The 21,293-nt window shown below is 36.4% G+C and overlaps 1 protein-coding gene across 3 annotated transcripts in view; it reads left to right on the top strand.

Moving 5' to 3' along the window:
- NUP58 (nucleoporin 58) overlaps positions 1 to 21,293 on the top strand; it is a 41,754-nt gene extending 20,461 nt beyond the window's left edge. The window contains exons 13-16 of one of the 3 annotated variants that reach the window (XM_051780120.1): positions 1,084 to 1,285; positions 7,359 to 7,457; positions 10,270 to 10,365; positions 21,098 to 21,293. In XM_051780120.1, coding sequence (XP_051636080.1) covers positions 1,084 to 1,285; positions 7,359 to 7,457; positions 10,270 to 10,365; positions 21,098 to 21,183 — 483 coding nt within the window. In that variant the 3' untranslated portion in view covers positions 21,184 to 21,293. Of the gene's footprint in view, positions 1 to 1,083; positions 1,286 to 7,358; positions 7,458 to 10,269; positions 10,366 to 15,397; positions 17,376 to 21,097 lie in introns of those variants that run through there. The other 2 variants (XM_051780119.1, XM_051780118.1) reach the window with 2 other exon arrangements.

The raw sequence follows: 21,293 nt of genomic DNA, 5'->3' as shown, positions 1-21,293 counted from the left end.
GTTGATTAGTATGCAAGTATAAGCAATAGTATCTTCAGTACCTTGCCAGTGTGACTGAATAGGAAAGACCTTTCTTCAGTTTAAGAAACAGCTGTTCAAATCCTGAGTCAGAATTTTTGGACTGTAAACTCCTTTTCTAGGAAACAAGCATACCTTTGGGCAGGAATACAGAACGTAGTATGCCTTCCATGAAATTGAATCTGTTGTTCTTTAATAAGTATATTGCATTTAAAGATTTTCTGTTGTAAGATGGAAGTCATTCTATCAGTTATTTAGTTAAAGCTATTTATACTTTTTATGTTACCTAAGATATCCCTAGTTTCCTCATCTGTGACAGGTAGAAATTGCTCATGATGAACAGGCCTTGCTGGTATTGCCACAGAAGGTGGTGGGGTTTTGAGGAGGGAAAGGGCATAGGCGAGTGGAGGGGGGGGCACAAGACAACAGGCTTGGACTACTTCTTACCCCAAGGCAGAATGATCTATTGCATTTGGACTGTGTAATATCAGTAATGAAATGCATCAGAAACAAGAGTGAATTCTAAAATACTGGTAGTTTCTTTAGCTTTGTGCTAAGAAAGAAATGCTAAAGTGAAAGGAAGGAAAGACAGGTGAAGGTGATAGGTGAGCAAAAGCAGACTCCATGAAGAAAGGGTTGCACTGAAAAGAGGGTTGTTTTTTTATAAGCTAGTAATGTGTCTTTATTTTGCCTTAGATCAGCTAGTACAGTGATACTAATTGAATTGTCCTGATTAGCACCAACTTTGAAAGATTTGGATACCATTTAGTATGTTAGTCTATTATGCTTGAATGCTTTGCAAAATTTTAGTAAGGAACCTGTTCTGGCTGTATCTGATGCAAACCAGTTCTTTCTAGCTCATAGCCAAACAAGGGGTTTTTGGGTTGTGGGGGACCTTCTTGTTTGTTTTGGTGATGGTGTTTGTTGGTTTGGGGGGGGGTTTTGGGGGGGGGGGGCTTTGTGGTTTTGGTTTTTTTTTTTTTTTTAGGAAATGTTATTCCTTATTAAGTTAAGGGTTTATGTCAGATACATGGAACTAAAATGATTTCCTCCCACCCCCTTCAGATGCTCAAAGACCAATACCTTGGCTACAGGAAAAGCTTTCTGGGAGATGCAATGGATGTGTTTGAGGCAAGACGAACAGAAGCTAAGAAGTGGCAAAGCGCGCCACGTGTTACCACTGGACCGACTCCTTTCAGCAACATACCAAATGCAGCAGCCGTTGCGATGGCTGCAACACTTACTCAGCAGCAACAGCCTGCTACAGGTCTGAGTGCATTCAAGTTATAGATTATTAGTGTTACCACAATAGTAAATTTGTGTAAAATTTTCTATGAAGTCTTCCTGTGTGTTAGACTAAAAATCTAAACGTTGTGATAAGCAAAGTTACTGATACATAGCCAGTAGAAAAATGCAGGGTAGACTTAGCAATAATTATACAACAGATACTTAATCTTGTGAATTTACTTGTATTAGTGATATTTACTGTATTGTTCTAATTTACCCCTTGGAATGTGAGTCTTCACTCTTAAGTAACATCCCTGAATACACATAGTATAGCCTCTTTCCAGAAACTGTATTGTTATAGTAAATTATTTTAAATTGGCGAGGAGAGAATATCTAAATGCATACTATCTTTTTCCTATGTAAAATTAACAATGCATTTTTATATAGCACTTTGAACTGTAAAATAAAAAATGCTGCAGAACAGGAAGGATAGTGCAGCAAACATCTGTAGAATAGGAAGTCAGGTGCCTGGCTTATTTTATAGCCAACTCCTTTGTCAGGGTGATGTTGGAGCAGTTTTTGCTGGCCATTCTGCTGTTGTGACTAAGTAGTAGAGGAAGTAGAGTGGGTCAGTGGTTCTGCATGCGTGTAAGAGGAAGACCAAAACAGAGGAAATCTATGACCCACTGCTAATGAAGAATGGATATGTATGGCAAAGGAAATAACTTAAGGCACCTTAATTGTCACTGTAATACTAACCAACCCTCTCTGAGAGGGATTCCAGAATGTAGAGAACTGACTTAATATGTCATCATTGAACAGAAATGAGGTAAATTCCATTTAATTTTACTTGAACATGTGTCTATGTCAGCAAATTATGAAAAGCATTCATTCCACTATTTATTTTCTAAAATGTTTATCATAGGTGTACTGAAAGTCATATTAGCTCCTTCTCTTGTCTTATAACAACAGTTATATTTTGAATGATTCTAGTTAAAAACTTACGCAGCAATCACCGTTAAGTTTGACAAATTATTAGACTGTCCTTGCTTTTTCCTTAAGAGGAAAATACAATGTGCTTCCAGCCCTGGCTCTTCTAAACAGCAAGGAGATGGGTTTAAATGACAAATATGGCAAAATATTTTGAACACAACAAAATACAAAGTCTTTATGAAATACTTCTCTTCTACATTTCAGTCACAGGCCACAGTCTTTTTGTTGCTGCTATGTTAATCTATGGAAATTTTGTTGAAATGATGTCTACAAAAATGTATGGTTTTAAATAGAAAACATGAGATAATGTCACACTTCAGGGTTTTTAATACAGATAGGACTGTGGCTTGTGCAGCTTAATGTTGCCAAAGTAGTTCACCCTTTCTTGATCTTTTTCCTTGTCTTATATTTGGTTTTTTTAAATACTTCTTACAGTCATTACAGGCTTAGTTCTTTATGAAAGACATACGCTTGGGATGTCACATTTAAAAGTCATTCCTGCATTTTCATGAATTGAGGTGAGGGGTTTGAAGTTCCTGGACTTACTAGTCCAGATTCAAGGGAGCTGCTAATAACTTCAGTAAACTTATGCCACTTATGGCACGACTTTGTGAATATTCTCTTAGGAACAGGAGTGAAGAGAGGAAGGAAAAAAAAAAAAAGAAGAAAAAAGGCAGAATTGACCTTTACCAATAGAACTGAGGTGACTATACTATAACATATTATAGTGAAAGGAGCAAATGGGAGTGTGTGTAGGTTGGTTTGGATTTTTGATTTTTGTGTTGGGGTTTTTTGTTTTTTGGTTTTTTTTGGGGGGGTTTTTTTTTGGTTGGTTTGAACTGAGTATTTCAAAAGCCGAAAATGTGCCAACTACAAGATTGATGCAGATAGAGCAAGGCCATTAACTTACATCAAACATACCAACAGAAGTAGGTGACAATATTTTTTTACTACATTTTCAGTTGGAATACTTTTACCCTCCATGCAGCTTACTTGAAGACCTGGAGAAATAGAGATAGATTGATGTTTTAAGTGGCACTTCAAGAATACTTAAAACTCTTAAAAAGTAGGGTTAGATGAATAGAAAAGGTACTTTGAGTTCCTTCTAGTTCAAAAATAGAATTAGTCAGGCCTAAACTATTTCAGAGATGTCTTGAAGTCCTAAAAGCATGCTGGATGGGAGCATTTCATAGCTTTCCTAAATTACTGATTTCAGTGCTTGACTTTCTCCCAGTTTCAGATTAAGGCTACCACTTTTTGTCTTAGTTTTAGTGGAAAAGGAGGAGAATCTGTTCTTTCAGTTTTGCAGGAATCTTAGTTTTCCCTTAGTTTTTCTTTTCCTTGTTTGAGTTTTCAGATGGCCATTTGCTGCAGTAGAACTGCAAATGCTTCATGTTTTAATTTTGTATTATGTTATGATTTGGATAAACTATCTTCTACAAGTTAAAATTGTGCATATTTCTGTGCAAGACCTAAATCCTGAAGGGTGGGGTAGATGAGGGATAGTAGAAGGTTCTGAGAGAAAAGGCTGTGAAATGAGGTGTATGTAAAGAAGGGGCAGGGGGTCTGTGTAATACCTGACCTGCTGTTGCTGTTCTTGAAGATAAGAATAAAACAAAAAAATTAATCTGGCCTTTGAAGTTTCTAACTAAAATGTAATACATGGTACTCTAGTATTGAGGAATCAGGATGCTTAGTCTTTTTTTAAAAAAATATTTGTTTACACGGTTAAGTCTTTCATAAGATGAAGTTAGAGTTAGTTACTGTTCTTGCTCTGAAAAAGATAAAAAATAATTTATTTTAAATTTGCTTTCAGAAGTCAAAAGTTTAATAGCTACATCTAAGCTGTGGGATCAGGGAATGCCAGTTCCTGGGTGTAGATAGGCACCCTGTGATCTCTCTGTATGCCAAGACGTGTCTGGCTTCTATTGAAATAAATAAAGCCAGTGGATCCTGGCCATATGGAAGAAAGGGAGCAAAGATGCACTCCACTGGGCACCTGGGATGGATAATCAGGACACCAGGACTGTGGTGTGCACATTGAAGCACAATTTTTGTGCAGTTTTTTGAAGCTAGAGTTATTAAAATTATGCTTAACTTCTGTCTGCACACAACCTTTCTCTCTAGTTTAGCGTTTTTGGTCCGAGCACAGCTTTGTTGATAGCAGTGAGGCTGGTTATGCTTTTGTGCCATAGCAGCTGGAATTTTAAGCTCTGCCTCACCTGCACCTTCCCTGGGAAATCTTGAACAGCATGGAAGTTAAAGTGATGGTGGCTAATCTACCTATTATTATTGATTGGACTACAGTAAGATTTTTAGAGGAAATTAAATCCTAGTGCACTGAGTCATTATTTAACTCGGTTAGAGCATGGTGCTTATAAAGCCAAGGTTGTGGGTTCAGTCCCCTTATGGGCCATTCACTTAAGAGCTGGACTCGATCTTTGTGAGTCCCTTCCAACTCCAAGCATTCTATGATTTTAATTCTGTGAGACCTGTAAATGTGTGAGGTTGAAACTGATCTTTCTTGGGTAAGACTAAATTGTTTTAAAGAAAGGCTTTTCTTCAAGCTCACCTTTTCTCCTCTAAAATACAATATCCCCCAACAACTTAGTTACTCTCTCCTTAGCTGGTGAAGTACAGAGTTAGTCAAAGCTTGATCAAGCTGTTAGCACGTTTTGACTTGATTCAGTATGAGATTCAAGTGCTAATGGGAAATGATACTGAAATCCTTATAGCACTTAAAAATTTTATTGTGTGGTTGAATTTTAACCAAGGTTAGTATCACCCAGTGTATTACTTTGTCAGAATCAGATCTAAGTTGTGACACTAAATTTGCTCACTCTTTGGACCAGCTGTGATTTAAAAATTGCAGAATGTCACTAGGAAATCTGGCTGACCTGTCTGGACTCTCTGTAATGAGTCCTATTCATTAAACTGAAATGCTCTATAGGGCAAAATATATCAAGTTTTAAAATGTTAGAATACTTGTTATAAAGAATTTGTCTCGTACCTATAATAGCCAGAAGTGCCATTTTTTTTTTTTTTTGCTAGTGCTTTTGGCATCAAAGAATCTTGCTTGTTTTTTGCTGGTGAAGATTATGTTTATTTACAAGAACTATAAGTAGTGATGATACCTTCAGAACATTATGGTACAAAATCAACAAATATCATATGCTGTTGCTCAGTGAAAAGCTTGCTACCCTAAGGAATAGGATCCTGTTTTATATGATCTGAGGTGTTTTAGTATAATGTTTTTACTGCATGTTGCATTTGGTAAAAAGCTTGGCCTGGAGGACTGTAGTGATTTGTTTAAAAGGTCTTCCACTAACAGTGCCTCCTACTGAGACAGAAACCTGTGTACTTGAGAAGGAACTGGATATGTGGTTTTGAATTCTTTTACTTTATTAGATTACTGATTTGTGTAGGGGGGTTTGTTTTTTTTATTGTTAACAATTTTTTTCTTATTTTTAAAGAGCTGCTAGGTAGACGTATCAGTATTTAAACTGGATGTAAACAACTTTTAGTTTGAAATCTATGTGAAATTTTGTAATTGCAACACCTGATACACTTTTTTTAAGTTGAAAAAAATAGCTCGGGTTTCCCAACTATTCCCTGCTAAGCAGAGACTGAAAGCTAACATCTTTAGTTGCCCTTAAAATTTAGTTTTAACACTACTTTGAGTATACAGATGTTATTCAGCTGGGATCACATAAGAATTTTGTGTTCCTAGCAAAAAATGTTACTTTTCAATATACAGTGCCTTTCACTTGATTCAAAATGATTTTCCATTTAGATATTAAAATACTGAAATTATTTTAAAAGCTTGAAATATTTACATTTTAAAATTCTGTATAAATATTACTAATGGGAAATTTTGTAGTAGAAAGGAAGAAAGTTTGAATGAAAGTAGCCCAGGTGTGATAATGGTTTAGGAAAAAGGCTAAAATCGTCTGAGCTTTATAGTAATATTTGAATAAGTCATCACTTTCACAGATACAGTATGTAAAGTATGTTCAAAAATGAAGATGCTATCTTGAGCAAAGGTGTGGATGTCTGTGGATTAAGAGTTTGGCACTGTATTTTATCTTCAATGGTTAAACTTTTTAAATAGTGCACTGGAAACTGTTTGAAAAAGACAGGAATATAAGATTGTACTGTGAAAACTGTCAAAATATATTAATTATTTATCAGAATTAATTATTTTAAAATGTGTTAGTAATGGGCTAGCAAGTTGATTGTTTATTCCCCAAGTTTAAGGAGAAAAAAAAAAGGAACTGAGGCTGTAAATTTCATCTTGGCAGACTGAAATTGTTTTTTGACAGTCCTGCATCTTATTGCAAATATGCAGGGAAAGTACTGTCAACTTTTTTAAATTATGGAACAAACTCTGACTCTGAAATTTTGAATGTATCTAATTCATTAAGGTACACAGAACTGTGCCTTTTGTAAATGCTTATTTAAACAGGTGGTTTTACCTTATTGAATGGTGTTATGTAGCAGACCTTAACAGAACTCAGTTATCACTTGTGTGGAAAAAAATGAATTGTCATGTTACTGTGTACTTGACTTGCTTAAAAATGAACAATAAATTTAATAAAATAAAGTCATTGTCTTGTTTTTTATCTTAGTACTCTGTTTAAATTTGGATGGAATACTTAAGTAGTTTTGAAGAATCCTCTTTATTAAATTAACTTTAGGTAATACAGTTTTAGTTACATTAGGACCAGTTCTTATGTTTTTAATTTGAAGGTTTTCCCTTACTCTGATTCCATTAATAAGGTGGCAAAATATTGTTACTTGTGAGTTATCTCAAAGTTTTGATTAATGTTTTAAAGTTTAAGGTGAGACTGGTTAACTTTTAAAAATACTGAATTGTGTTCTTATGTTATCAGTTTTGACTAGTTTCACCTTATTACAATCAGTGTTTTCTTAGATTTTTACTAGGTGAATGTAGAGTCAGTCAGTTAAGTGAGAAGTTTTAATGAGGTAAAATTTGGGATCTTAATGGGATTTGTTGAAAGCAATGATGTTCACATTATCAAATAACTTGAATAAGTAAATAAAGGACCTCTTTACTATGAAAGAGTAAGGCAAGTTTGTTCTCATTTTTTTTATACCAGGGCCACAGCCATCTCTGGGAGTTAGTTTTGGAACGCCATTCGGCTCAGGTATTGGCACTGGCTTGCAATCAAGTGGCTTAGGTTCTTCAAGCCTTGGAGGTACACTTTAACTTTTCTAATCTTTCATTGAATTTATTCTGCACATCTGAATCTCTTGCAAACCTTTAACTCTGCTAGGAGGATGATCTGTTTCAGGGAAAGACCTTAAAATTTCAGAGGTCTGTGCTTTCCAGGCTTCTTCCTGCCTTGCAGAAGGAGTTGCTAAGGCTAAGCCATTGTAGTGAAAACTCGGGATAAACAGGAAGAGGTAATCACAAAGAAACTGCTCTTAAAGCTAGGGAAGTACATCAAGTACATCCATCTGTAACTCCAACTTGACTTAATTTTACATATATGAAAGTTATACACCTGAGACATTAGACCATGCTGTAGCTCATCCATAGAAGTTTTTCACTTGTTAACTGTAGGGCCCCTTTCTGCTTGGATTGAGACAAGAATGAATCTTAAAAAATTACTACAGTTCTGGGATTCTGCTTGCTGAAACAGCTTTGCTTTAGCAGTCACTCTGTGCCTCAGTGCTGAGGTGGAAGAAAAAATCCTGCCTCCAGCTGAAAAAGCAACATTTGAAAGTGAGGGAAAAATACTTACCAAAATATTAATAATGCTAATGGGGAATATATTCCAGGAGGACACATTACTATAAAAGAGTAGGTGGTATTAAAAAAGTTATAAAATTAATGTAGACCTTTTCATTTAAATATAATGTGTTCTCGGTAGTAGAATTACAGATAGAATTTAAGTGATTAGTAGAAGCTAATGTGCATATAAATTTCCTATCTATGTAGGTTGGGGTTCCCACAGACACTAATGTCCTCTGAAGCTTTTATAAGATCTGCAAAGAAAATTGATACATCTGCTGAGTGCCAACATAATGTGTTTTCTTGCTACATTCTCTCTTCTCTGCAACCTCAGTCCACACTCCTACCTTTTGCCTGTGAGCCAAACATACAAATCGGTGTTGTAAAGTATTTAAAATAATGAAGCATCACTCAGTATTGGAAAGGTGATGTAATTTAAACATTACATGAGTTTTGCCTTAAATACTCACCTTGAAATTATCTTTAAATCTACCAATGTCCTTTCTCTTCAGATTTTAAGCTTTTTCAGATAGAAGAAAATCTGTATACGCCTAAACAAGAAAAAACAGAATAGTGGGCTAAAAGGAAATCTCTTCTGATTTACCAGTTTTTCCCACAGTCTTTTAAATGCCTTAAAAAAATCCCTATAAAATTCTTCCATTTCTACCAAAAACATTATAGAGTAAAGATTGTTCACCAGTCTTACCAATGTAAATAAAAGAACATTTCCAACTGCTTCTAGTTTTGTCAGAAAAAGTTGACTTATATTCTTTTTTATTTCTAGTTATCTGCTTAGGAAGGTATTTGCTTGCATTATTGATTTGAAAAATGTTTGTCTTTTGATGAATCTAAAAGACTATCTGATAGAAGCAAGTAGAAAAATAAAAACATACCTCCAAAATAACCTGTAGGTGTGTTCTTGGAAACAAAATAGCAGAATGATTACTTAAGTTTGTTTGGTTTTTTTTAATCTTTGGGGTTTGGGTTTTTTTGAATGGGACAGTTTTTAATGTATACTCTGGAAACACCATTTTAATTGGGGAAATTTGCTCTCTTGATTAATTTTCTGTGAATTTTGTCAATGATAAACAGAGGCTTTTGCATTTAAGTATGTAAGTTATGTAGCGTAGATCCTATGCTTCATCAAATAATTGCAGACACCTTGCCTGACTATTGGTTATCAGTTTCAACCTAGATAGGACAGAAGAGTGTATCATTTGAATGAACTATCTTACATTCATATGATACTTGCCATTATGTACCCTGAAACCTCATTTGATTTTAAAACACTTCAGAACACTAGGGAACACTGCTTCAAGATAGTATGGTCAATCCTTACTAGTCTTAAAATATCAAAATTATTTCTGTAAAGGAATAGTAAAGGCTCAGTTTGCAGTAAATGAAAGGATTTTCCCTGACACTTGAAACATAAGATGGGAGCATAATTTCCTCAGATACAAATACTGTTCTTTTTTGGAAAAGCTCTCGAGACAGCCAAAATCAGAGAATATAGTTTTCTTACAGTTCCTATTGTCTGGCCTCTGTCTCAAACTGCAAGTATCAATTTACTTTTCCTTTGAAGTGATCTTGTATTAATAACATGATTTGAAATCTTAAAAAAATTATATTATGCAATTATAAAGGACAATTACAAAACTAAAGGAATGAGTTTTATTACAGCTATATGTTTATGGCTGTCCTTTATATGATGATTTTTCACGTTAAAAATTTTGTTTCTCTTCTCTTTTTAACCCATTCAGTAGTTTCCTAGATAAAGCTAATCTCCAGTAGCCTGGGAGAGGCATGACATTAAAATAAACTAAATGTAAACTGAAAAAAATGCTTACTCTATTTTAAGCATAATTTTTCTCCCAGAGTTGTAGATGAAGATTATGGCTTTCTGTAATATTAAGTGATACAACTTGTATCTGAATTTTCTTAGTTTTAGCACATTTGGTTACCATTTTCCTGTCAATTTATAGCAATTCAATAGAAATTTCTTAAACTCTGATAATTTACAACGCCTGTTTTTATAGCTTTTCCTTTACTCAGTTTTGGATTTTGAAGGTAGTATTTTTCTCTAATACTTTCCACTTTGCACTCTTTTCTTAACACAGTGCTGTGTTGAGAATAAAATACTCTTGAGACAGTAATCTTAGGACTATTTGTTTACCAGATATGTTTGGTTTTAGAATACTCACCCAAAACCTATGTGTCTTTAACTGCTGTGTCTGAATTTTTTTTGTTGTATGTCTTTACTATTATTCTACTAGGATTTGGAAGTAGCTCTGCGTTTGGAAATAGTGCCACAGGAGCATCATCATTTGGGTTTGGAACTACAAGTAAGCCATCAGGAAGTCTAAGTGCAGGTTGGTTTTTTGTTTCTTTTAATTTGAAATTCAAGGTTATCTTAAAGGAAAAGTCTTATAATTCAACTGCTGCGTTCAGTCTAAGAAAGCTCCTGAAACAAAGGTGCTTAAAGGTGCATGTGTATATCACCAGTGAAGTAACTGTTTACTTACTAAATACACATTTTCAGATCAATTTTTAGGTTCTGCTAAAGGTCTCCTAGGTAGATAGTATTGAGTGAGCATTAATGTTTCCCATTTGATGGTGTCTTTCTAATTAGGAGTGGAAGCAGGAGATCAGGTGCATCAGATTGGATCAGATGCAGTCTGAGGCACAGAAAAGCAGTGGCTACTTGAATGCATAGGCAGCAGTTACTGAGCTATTGAAATTAGTATATAAATTTGTGACAAATATACCAGTAATTTGATTTACTGTATTTACAAGTAAAGTTAAAATTCTTTTCTAGAAACCCAGAAGGTTTCCTTTAAAGTGTATAACTGCTTACTCTTTCTATTTGAATAGTAAGTTATGCATATGTTATCTCTGTATATATTCCTAAATGATTACATTAACTACTTTGAAAACATTTCTGTGGCAATTGAACTACACAGCATTCATTTCACTTTTTCGTTTTCATTTTGTTGGGGGTGATAAAATTAAAATATGGATCCTATTGCTCCTTAACTCAAATGTCTGAAATCTTAGTAACTTCTATAGCTTGCATCTCTATTTACCTTTTAAATAGGAGTAATAGCTATGAGTAGGTAAATAGATTACTATAGTCTGTCTTACAGTCTTTTTTTCAATGGCAGATGGAAGGAGGATCATGTCTCCTGGGATTGTCTTTTGGTAGCATGTGGGGTTTTTTTTTTAAAGCAAAGTATTTGTTTAATGGCTATTAATACAAAAATAGCATTTTGCTAGTATTTATTAGGAAGTGCAATGCTTTTTGTTCTGGATTTTCCTTGGTTAGTGATGAGTTGCATGGCCTGTAAAGTATCATAAGGTGGAAATGGCTCACTAAGCTGGTGTAACGTTCATGAATGTGTAACAACCTAGTAAATTCTTGATAGAACTTTCTCTGATTTTACAGTATACAGTGTGTACTCATCAATCTTCTTATACTTTGTTTTTAATATCAGAAACACCTGAAAGACTTAGACTTCTTATGTTTTTATATTGTAGCTTATTTTTCCTGAAACCTATATTAAATTAACTGTTCTATATATTATGTATATAAATAATATTGCAGCAGTTCAGGCTGCTAAAGTACAAAGTTCATAATTTAGCTGTTAGCTTATTAAAAATATAATTAGAAAACCAGTTGTATGGATCAGTTCTCCATCACTAAGGAAGTATCAGACCTAAGTAAATAGCAAGTCTGTCTTAGCTAGGTTGGTGGTGTGCAGAGGCAGTTTTAGGTATCATTTCCTTGTATTCCTCAAACCAGGCTTTGTCATGGAGGCAGTGCCATCAGTCTCTCGTTTGCAAGTGCAGGAATTGGACCCAATAAAATGTAGATTTTCAGTTATATCAAGAGTTTCAGCTGCAGAAGGTAGTAACCAGAAACAGAAAAAGATGAAATGTAATTTCTGTTATTTTGTGCTAGAAAATTAAGTGGTCATGAAGTCCTGATCTAGATTGGGATTATGGAACCGACACCTCTATAAAAAATTAGGTAGCCCAGAAACACACTAACTTTAACTTTTTATACCCATAATCCTACCATATAGCATCTGGAATGCATATGATCTTCAGTTTAATTTTATCAAGGATGCATAAATGGGTTTGAATGATGCCTGAGGCTCGCCAGGTTATATTTTCTTTTACATGTATTGTTTCTCAGCTAACATTTACAGGATCCTGAAACCATATTCTGGTTTATATTACCGTATAATACTTGTGTCTTGTTTCTGAATCTATTTCTTTAGACAAATGGGGTGAATGTGGGTTATGGGATTTACTGTTGCTGCTGCTTTTGTTTAGATATGAGATCTTAAATATTTTCCCAGGCTAATGTCTAGTAAGTATTCCAACACCCTGTTCTTCTAGGCTGCTTAGATAATGCCCCAACTCTCCTCCACGTTTTCCATGAGTTTGTTCTTATCTTAGAATGAAAATTATAGATCTCCAAATTGCTTCTGTCAAGTGTATGAGTTAGATTTAGTTGCTTTAAAAGATTTGAAGATGTTTCTAGGGGTATTACTGCTCTTCTCAATTTCAGTTTGTGTGTTTGAAGAGAAAAATCTGAGTTCTCTGACAGTACTTGAGTGTCTTCTAATAGTAAATTTGGCTTAATCCAGGAGCAGTCTTTGTGTCCACTGTATCAGCAGATGAAAAGCAGAGCAGCCTTCTTGCAGTTCCTTTAGTGCACACAGTAGCAAGATGGAACAGTGTCTCCGGATTCCCCCTGAAACACATACAGGCACAGTGGAAAGCTGACTCCAAACCAAGTCACATTTAATTCCTACTCTTATTTATTTAGTGGCAACTAGAAAGGCCGGTGTGAGTGGGCTGTTGTAAAGGGCATTAGGACTCTCAAAGTGATGGGAAAAGGACAAAAATCACCACTGAATTTATAGATAAAATGTTAAGGGAGGAAGGGGTGTACAAACACAATTTTTGTGAAAACACATGCTAAATATTCTTTGAAGAGCTGAGTTCAGAATTTTTGTTGGAGACTTATTTTCATTGAAGAACAGCAGCCTCAGTAAATGGGATAAGAGATAATCAAGTGGGATCGTGGCTGGACATACTCATACTGCTGAAAAATGGACCTGAATATAATCCATGGGTACTATGAGCAGCTTTTAGATACAGAGGCTATAATAAATCAGTCAAAGCTGTCCTGGAAATACTTTTAGATCTAGAGCACCCATTGTGATGTGCAGGATGAAGGCAGAAATAGATTGGCTTTGAGATCTGCTGAACTGTTGTTTATCCCCATAGCATTAAAATAAATTAAAAATACTGTTATGGGGAGGTGTATACCCATCTTTAGCTTACCTAGGTAAAGGGCTGATGGAAGCAGAGATGCAAAACCTCTTAACACCCTTCAGGGACATGCAGAGGCTGTGCCTTCAAAGGGCAGGTTGTCATTTACTTTCTGAAAATGGCTGTTTACACATAAGTAATACTAATTTCAACAATGAAATTGCTGACCACATTGTAGCTATAGTTCAAGACTCTGTGATTCTTCCCTCTAAAACTGAGCTATTCCGTGACTGATTCTCTTTCCTTGCAATGGGAATAAGACTCAATGTATACCTTGTTCAAGGTTTTTTTTCCTGAAGATTTTTCATTTGAGTATTCAGCTTTAGGGTTTGGTTTACTTTTAATGAAGTACCATACCATGGCCTTGCTATGCTGTTATGATGGGACAAAACCATTTAGATGAATTTCCCATCTGCCATTCTACACTTTTATGGCTGCCCTAAATGGCACTTCTAACATAACAGCTATTACTTTCCAAATTGTATCTAAATTAACAAGCATGTTTTCAGTCTTCTATCACATAATCTATGCATCTCTTACTCTAATATTACTCAAATAAAGCTCAAGCTGCCTTCCCTGCATGCTTCAAAATAATCCCTGCATCTAGGAGCAGCAACGGGGAGGTAATTTATGAACACTTTACTGTTGCCTGCTGAATTCCTGACACTATAGATCACATACAGCTTTATCATGAATGGCATTAATGATGTTTTTTATAGGAAGCAATGCTTACCTGTTATCTCAGGTACATACTTGAAATAAAAAGGTAACTTACCAAGCACAGTTTTGGTTATTAAAAGACTTTTTTCATTCATGAGTCTCCCTGATTAAGAATAGAAGACACAGGCTTGTGAAAGCTGCTTCAGGATTCTGAGGAGACAACCAGTTGGGTTTTTAATTCTGTACTTTCAAAATATTTAGGCATTGAGTTGAAGATACTGATGTGATCTAAGGATTGCTTTACTACTGGAGAACTAATGAAACAATGTTAAGTAATGCATGTTGAGAATATACCCTTTGTTACTTGTGAATCAGTCCCATTAATATTTTAACTGTTTACAGGTTTCCAGGTACAACTTGCATGAAGCTCTTTGTTAAAATTGTAACTTGCTTGTGCCGTACTTGTTATTTTGTGTGATTGATTGCCTTCTTGGTTTCCTGAGAGAACATAAAGGGAAGTTATGAAGCTCTGCTTCTTATTAACTAATCTTGGCGAAATTTCTAGTATTCTGTAATAGTTGCAATTATTAGCCAAGTTGGTTGTTCACAAGTGATATAAATTTATAAATGAAAGTTAAATGAGTTGGTGTTACTGTTGCTGGAAACTAGAGGCAGATTTTCTTCAACCGATATTGTTTCATAGCTGAACCAAACGTTCACTTTGTTTACATTGATAGGGGAGGGTGGAGGAGTTAAAATACACAATTTGCTTACATAGTCTTTCAGTTTTTCCAAAGCTTTGTCTCCAGTTTTGCTTTTTAGTTTAAATCATAAAAGGTATTTTTAAATATAAAGAATTTGGCAAGGATTTTGACCCTTTTCTGCTTCATATTTAAGGTGTGGTATGTGCCATGCATGTTCTAAAGCCAGGAAAAGGTAGCCAAGCTAGTAGGAAGACGACTGGGTGCTCAGACTCCAACTTTGTCATTTATCTGTTGTGAGTGAACTGAGTGGGCCATGGTCCACTTTTACCTTCTGCCTTCTCTCCCACCTTAGAAGTGCACTGCATATTTATGCTGAGAACTTGAGGAATCTCAAGAAAATGGTTCTTTTGTTGTACGGTTTCAGTGGGACTTTTGGGTGTTACTGTTGCAGGATAATGGTATAATAGACTTGTGATTTAGGATATAATTGCACTCACTGAGATAGACTGTGTTAGTGCTGTAATATCCAAGTTCTCTTGGCAAGCCCGAGTGCACTAGCAATGTGTTCTACAATGTTAGTATAAAGTATTACAAATGCTGGTAATAAAGTGCCTGGTGTTCACAACTTCAAGGAGAACAGACTTGCAGTCCTGATATAACTTATGTTTTAAAATATTTTTCCTTCCTTCATAAGGCTTTGGGAGCTCGACTACATCTGGGTTTAACTTCAGCAATCCCGGCATCACAGCATCAGCTGGCCTGACGTTCGGGGTGTCTAATCCTGCATCTGCAGGCTTTGGGACAGGAGGGCAACTTCTTCAGCTGAAGAAACCTCCAGCTGGAAACAAGCGAGGGAAAAGATAGGCACCCCTTTTAGGGAGGGGGAAGTGAATCAACTTTGTTCATCTGAAAAGTCTATTTTTCTAGATTGATGCATTAATTAAATTGCATCCCAGGAGATTTATAAAAATTTTGCTACTTTTCCCTTGTCTGAAATACAAAATAAAATCATATTGAACAGCTATTTTCTTGTGAATAGAAACTCGTTTATGTATTTTTATTTTGGGCCCTAGTTTTAGAAATGTTCTATACTGCATTATTATTAAAGAATCTTGTAAAATCATCTATTTAACCTAATGTTAGTAGCAGAATATTTTTTGTTAATAAGCTTTATACCATATGAATATATGCATATTTGTTTGGGTTTTTTTTTTGTACAGATAAAATCTATTCTAGTACAAATACTAGAGTTCATATCTTCTGTTCTTGGATATGGCCTTTAAATCTACTTCAGGGTGTCTTTGTGTATATGGATGTAAATATATACAGTACAGTGCACACATCTGTGTGTATGTATGTGTATATATATATGTATAAAACACAGATGTGCATACCTTTCCCCATAGACAGATCTCCTTTTCTTTGTGTGTTCTGTTTCTCCATGTTGCTCTGTGGTCCCACAGAGTTTCAAATAGTGGGTCCTAGGCTATGTCATCATTGCTTCTTGTGTTTTGTTGTTTAAAACCAGCTGACAATGTTTACTATTTCATGAAGTTCGGTAGATAATAGTTAGTAGGTCTTTTGTTTTTGGGTTTTTTAAATCTTTTTTCTTGGCCCATTTAGCAGCCAACTCTAAAGAAGTATCTGAGATTTTGACACAGACATTTCATAGGTAGTGTTCCCAAACTGTTTGAATTTTAGGGATTTTTTTCTCCTGAGCTGAAGAGGGAGGGTATTGCAGGATTTCACCTGAAAGCTCAGGATGCCACAAGGTCTGCATGCAAGCAGGGCTGGATGAGCTTTTCCCTGCACTTGAGGGAGATGGGATATGCTGTGCTAATTAGCTGAATTAGCCTTTCCAAAACCAAGTTGATTCACTAGCTTCTTAGCACTGCTGGTATTGACTTAAAAGCAGTTGGATATCTGCTTTTAATACAAGGTATAGTACAATAAGTTGCTGCTAACGAATGGAGGGGGAAAATTATGTAATTTAAAGGTTAAAGCTATTGCAACAGTAGTTTGAGTCTTATATATTACAGCATCATAGTTTGTTGTGCTGCATCTCCAATTCGGTGTGCACTAGGAATATCTGGGAAAAATATCTTAAGGAGGAAATAGATCAATTGAGTCTTTGCAAATGATGATACTGGATTGAAGTGTGAGCATGAAACTTTGGAGTCAAGTTGCTTTTTATGCAGAGTTGTCATTTGCTTTTTATTGTTGAAGTGTTATTACCATTTTGTATGTTTTGGAAGTGTCTGCATTCAGCAGTGATTGCTCTTCAACAAATGTTCAGTTTGTCACTTGATCTGATAAAATTAAGGGAAACTGAGCACAGAATTCTTCACTTTTGTACTTGTATGTTATTGCATCTTTGTGAGCAGTCTCTTAGGAAGGGTTATAATGTGGTTTTTCTAATGTCACGGAAAAATAAAGCTCACGGTTTATTTTGATTTTGACCTGTTTTTAAACTTTTATTGGGCTGCAGTCAAAACTGTAATGTTTGTATTCCTTTGTTACTGCTTTTTTAAATAATTAATATGTTAAACCACTGGACTCTCTTATAATGTATTAATTTGTGAAACTAATTCTAAATGTGTACTGTTTGTCCATATGTGCATCTTACCATTGTGTAAACAATAAAACAATAATGCTGTGATCCTTGTAATACATATTTGCCTATCTGAAAGATCATTTCCTGCTGTTCTCCTGCATTATAAGGGAAACAAAAACCCCATTGATGATATGTAGAATCGTTTTTCCTAGAATTTATATAGTGCAAAATTTTTCTTGCTGAATTTAGGGACTTGATCTCTGGCTTGAAAGGGTGGAATGAAGGGAGGTACTGTATTGTGGGTTTGTCTAGAATCTCTTCATAGTGTGCTATATAAACCTGGATCGTGGTGTAATGTAACACAGTGCTGGGAATGGCTTTGTAAATTGGGAAGCAGTCTGAGCCTCCCGGGTACTTGTGCTCTGTTTCTTTTCACATTAAAGCAACAGTTATACCCTTAATTTAGTCTAAGTGAAAATGAGATTATAAAATGGAATAATCACATGCTGGACTTCAGCATGTGAAGTCAAAATGGGATTTGAAATAATTATATTCCCAGAATATTTACTTGGGTGGTTGAATGTAGTCATGATGTTCAGGGATCAACATTGTAAACACTGTTTCAAATTATTTTTTTTTCCCCCAGTATAAAGATATGTAATATGATTAGAATGCAAAATACAAATACATTCAAGGTGTGGCTTGGTTTTCTACAAAGCAAGTTAAGAAGATGACCTATACTTAAATACCATGAAATTAAATCAAGTCTGGATTATCTGTTCTATAAAGAAAGAAAAGTATGTACTGGAGTAAGATGGGGTTCTGTGTTAGTTTGTGCCTTGGTGTACGGCTGTGGTGTAAAGCTATGTATGTGACCTCTTTCTTTACTAGAATTAACTTGTTTTTTCTTCAGTGTTCTTTCTGTGATGAAGATAGCAGGAGGAGGGAGAGAGTTATGCCTTAGATTGCTTGTTTCAGGAACCTCTTTCTGGTCCAGAACTTTCTTTGCCCTCGCATTTGTCTCTGTTTCTGGCAAATCAGTTAGCTAGCTACTACACTTCCTTACTGCTTTCCTGTAGAGTGTGAGGAAGGAGGTTGAGATAAGGTGGAGTGAGACAGAGTTTATGCATCTTCCTCACCACAAAAAATCCAGATGCAGCTGTACTCCTTCCATCTGCGTATTTGTAACATAACTGTGCTTTCAACCTTGATTGCTTTTATAACACAATTTTTTGAATTAAAATAATGTTCAGGAATGCAGGTTTAGTGGCCTGTTTTCCCTTTTTGACATCAGTGGTAATTCTTTGGTCTTTTCCAGTCTGCTACTCATGCTAACAGAAGAAATAATCCAGAGTCAATCATGTCAGCTCTCTTACGTGTTATTCCAGGTTATACCTGGAATGTCTCAGCAGGAGATATGAAAGAGGCACCTTGCACGTACTTAATGAGAAATTAAGAGTAACAATATAAAAAAATCTATCTGTACCATAGAGCATAAATGCTTTATGCTCTGTAAAAAGTTTGTTTCCCTAAAACCCTTATCCAAATTTCTAAGAACAAAGAACTGGCTACCCCCAGAAATTTCCAGCAATAAATTATGTAGGTTTTGGACTAATTGCTGGGAAACAGCTGTCAGGCTTTTTCGCTCTTCCCTCTCATTAAGTACCTTTCAGTGCTGTGGCTGCTGCCTCCAGACACCAGTGGATGGTTGAATTATCCCTGTAGTAGACTGGTACAGCTTCTCATGGAAATGGGCAGGTGGGTTTAGGGAGGGGAGGTGATGCCTGCAGCAGCTCTGGAAGGCAGCGGTTACCTGCTGCGACAGTGCCCACGGAACTCCAGCCCAGCTGTGACGTGCCATCTCCACCCAACCAGACTGGTAGGTTGCTTAAAAAGAGGATGGAGCTGGTGAGGGAGGAGAAGTGTGGGAAGAGGTGAGGGGATGTAGTGCGCAAGGCTCCCTATTGTGAATGGGACAACTCATTTTAATTCAGTTGGGGATAATTTCTTCTGATCTCAAATATTTATATCTTGATATTTTTCTAATCCCAAAACAACTGCATTTGTAATATGATTTTCTTGTATTGATTGAATGTTTTGTTTAGTAGGTAGAAATAGCAGTTTTGTTTTCTACATTGGCGATTCTTTTTTTTTATTTTAACTTTTTTGGGGAAAAAATTATAAATTAACTCCATTACCAAATGAATTAAAATATAAAATCAAGGGAGTCCTGTCAGGATTCCAGTAGCTCTGATGGAGAATGCTGCTTTCACCAGGTGGCAGGAGGCTGCCAGTTACATACCACCACAAAGCCCTGTCATGCAGCGTGTGTAGGGAAATGGTCAGTGTCCTGCCGTGCCACCCCCAAGTCTGCAGGGCCAGATGGGATCCACCCAAGGGTACTAAAGGAGCTGGTGGAAGAGTTGGCCAAGCCACTTTCAATCACTTACCAGCAGCCCTGGCTAACCAGGGAGGTCCTGGTTGACTGGAGATCAGCCAATGTGTTGCCTATCTACCAGAAGATGCAGAAGGAGGATCCAAGGAAGTACAGGCCTGTCACCCTGAGATCCGTGGCGGGGAAGGTCATGGAGCAGATCATGTCGAGTGCTGCCACATGGCAGGACAAGGGCAAGCCAGCATGGGTTTGTGAAAGGCAGGTCCTTGCTTAGCAGAAAGGCTGTGGATGTTGTCTGCCTGGACTTCAGGAAAGCCTTTGACACCATCTTCCACAGCATTTTCCTGGAGAAACTGGTTGATCATGGCTTGGATGGGTGCACTTGTATCACCAATAGTTTGGCCAGCAGGACTGGGCAGTGATTGACCCCTCATACCCGGCACTGGTGAGGCTGCACCTCAAGTCCTATGTTCAGTTTTGGGCTCCTCACAACAAGGACATTGAGGTGCTGGAGTGTGTCCAGAGAAGGGCAGTGAAGCTGGTGAAGGGTCTGAAGCACAGATCTTATGAGGAGCAGCTGAGGGAGCTGGGATTGTTTAACCTGGAGAAAAGAAGGCTCAGGGGAAACTTCTCGCTCTCTACAACTGCCTGAAAGGAAGTGGCAGTGAGGTGGGGGTCGGCCTCTTCTCCCAGGTAATAAGTGACAGGATAAGAGGAAATGGCCTCGAGTTGTGCCATGGGAGGTTTAGATTGGGTGTTAGGAAAAATTTGTTCACTGAAAGGCTTGTTGTCAAGCACTGGAACAGGCTGCCCAGGGAAGTGGTTGAGTTGCCATCCCTGGGAGTGTTCAAAAAACACATTGACATGGTGCTTAGGGACATAGTTTAGTGGTGAACATGTGACCTTTTGTTTTCAGGTCATAAACATTTTCTGAAACGCCTTTAAGGTGGTAGACTTTTGTTAAACTTCAATATTTGAACAGTCCTTCTCACCCATTTGACTCCTGTTGCTAGGAGGTTTATTACTTAATGCTTTTTTTACTCAGCCTTGGGAATTTAATCTTTATAGCCCACGGCTGCAGTTACATGCCACAGTGAGGAGGTGAGTAGACTACGTGTTTCTTTAGCTTTGATACCTTTTCCAAAGAATGGTTTGTTTTCTGTTTTCTCACCTTTTAGAGGTAAGGCAATTCTAGCTTATTATGAACAGGCTATGATTAAGTTTAGAAGCATCTACAAACTCGAAGAGCTTCTGGGTTTATTTTACTTTTGAGTATAGATCGGTCCCCACCAGGATATCAAGTCATTTCTGTTTGAACAGTTTATGGAAAACTTGGAATATGTATTCCTACCCTAAACAGCTGAAAGAGCAAAAGATACTTAATTTGTTTGTTCAATAATGTTTCACAGACTGATGGATTTCTCTCTTTCTTTTCTCTAATGCAGGTGTCACCCTAAGGCATGTGCTTGGGCAGAAGAAGGACAGCAGCTTTTTAGAACGTGATATAATTGCTTCCAAAATCCAGTTCTGATTAGAGGCCGGTATATACCTCCTGGTCAAAAAATCCCTTGCTGGCTCTCTGTATTTAATATGGCACTTTGTGTTAACAGGATATACTTCTGAGGCGAAGTATATCCTTCC

The sequence above is a fragment of the Manacus candei genome, unplaced genomic scaffold (genome assembly GCF_025592945.1).
Source record: "Manacus candei isolate 608988 ecotype Guabito, Panama unplaced genomic scaffold, ASM2559294v1 h1tg000014l, whole genome shotgun sequence".
Lineage (NCBI taxonomy): Eukaryota > Metazoa > Chordata > Aves > Passeriformes > Pipridae > Manacus > Manacus candei.
The sequence above is the reverse complement of the archived record's forward strand: the minus strand, read 5'-3'. Positions and strand labels throughout refer to the sequence as shown.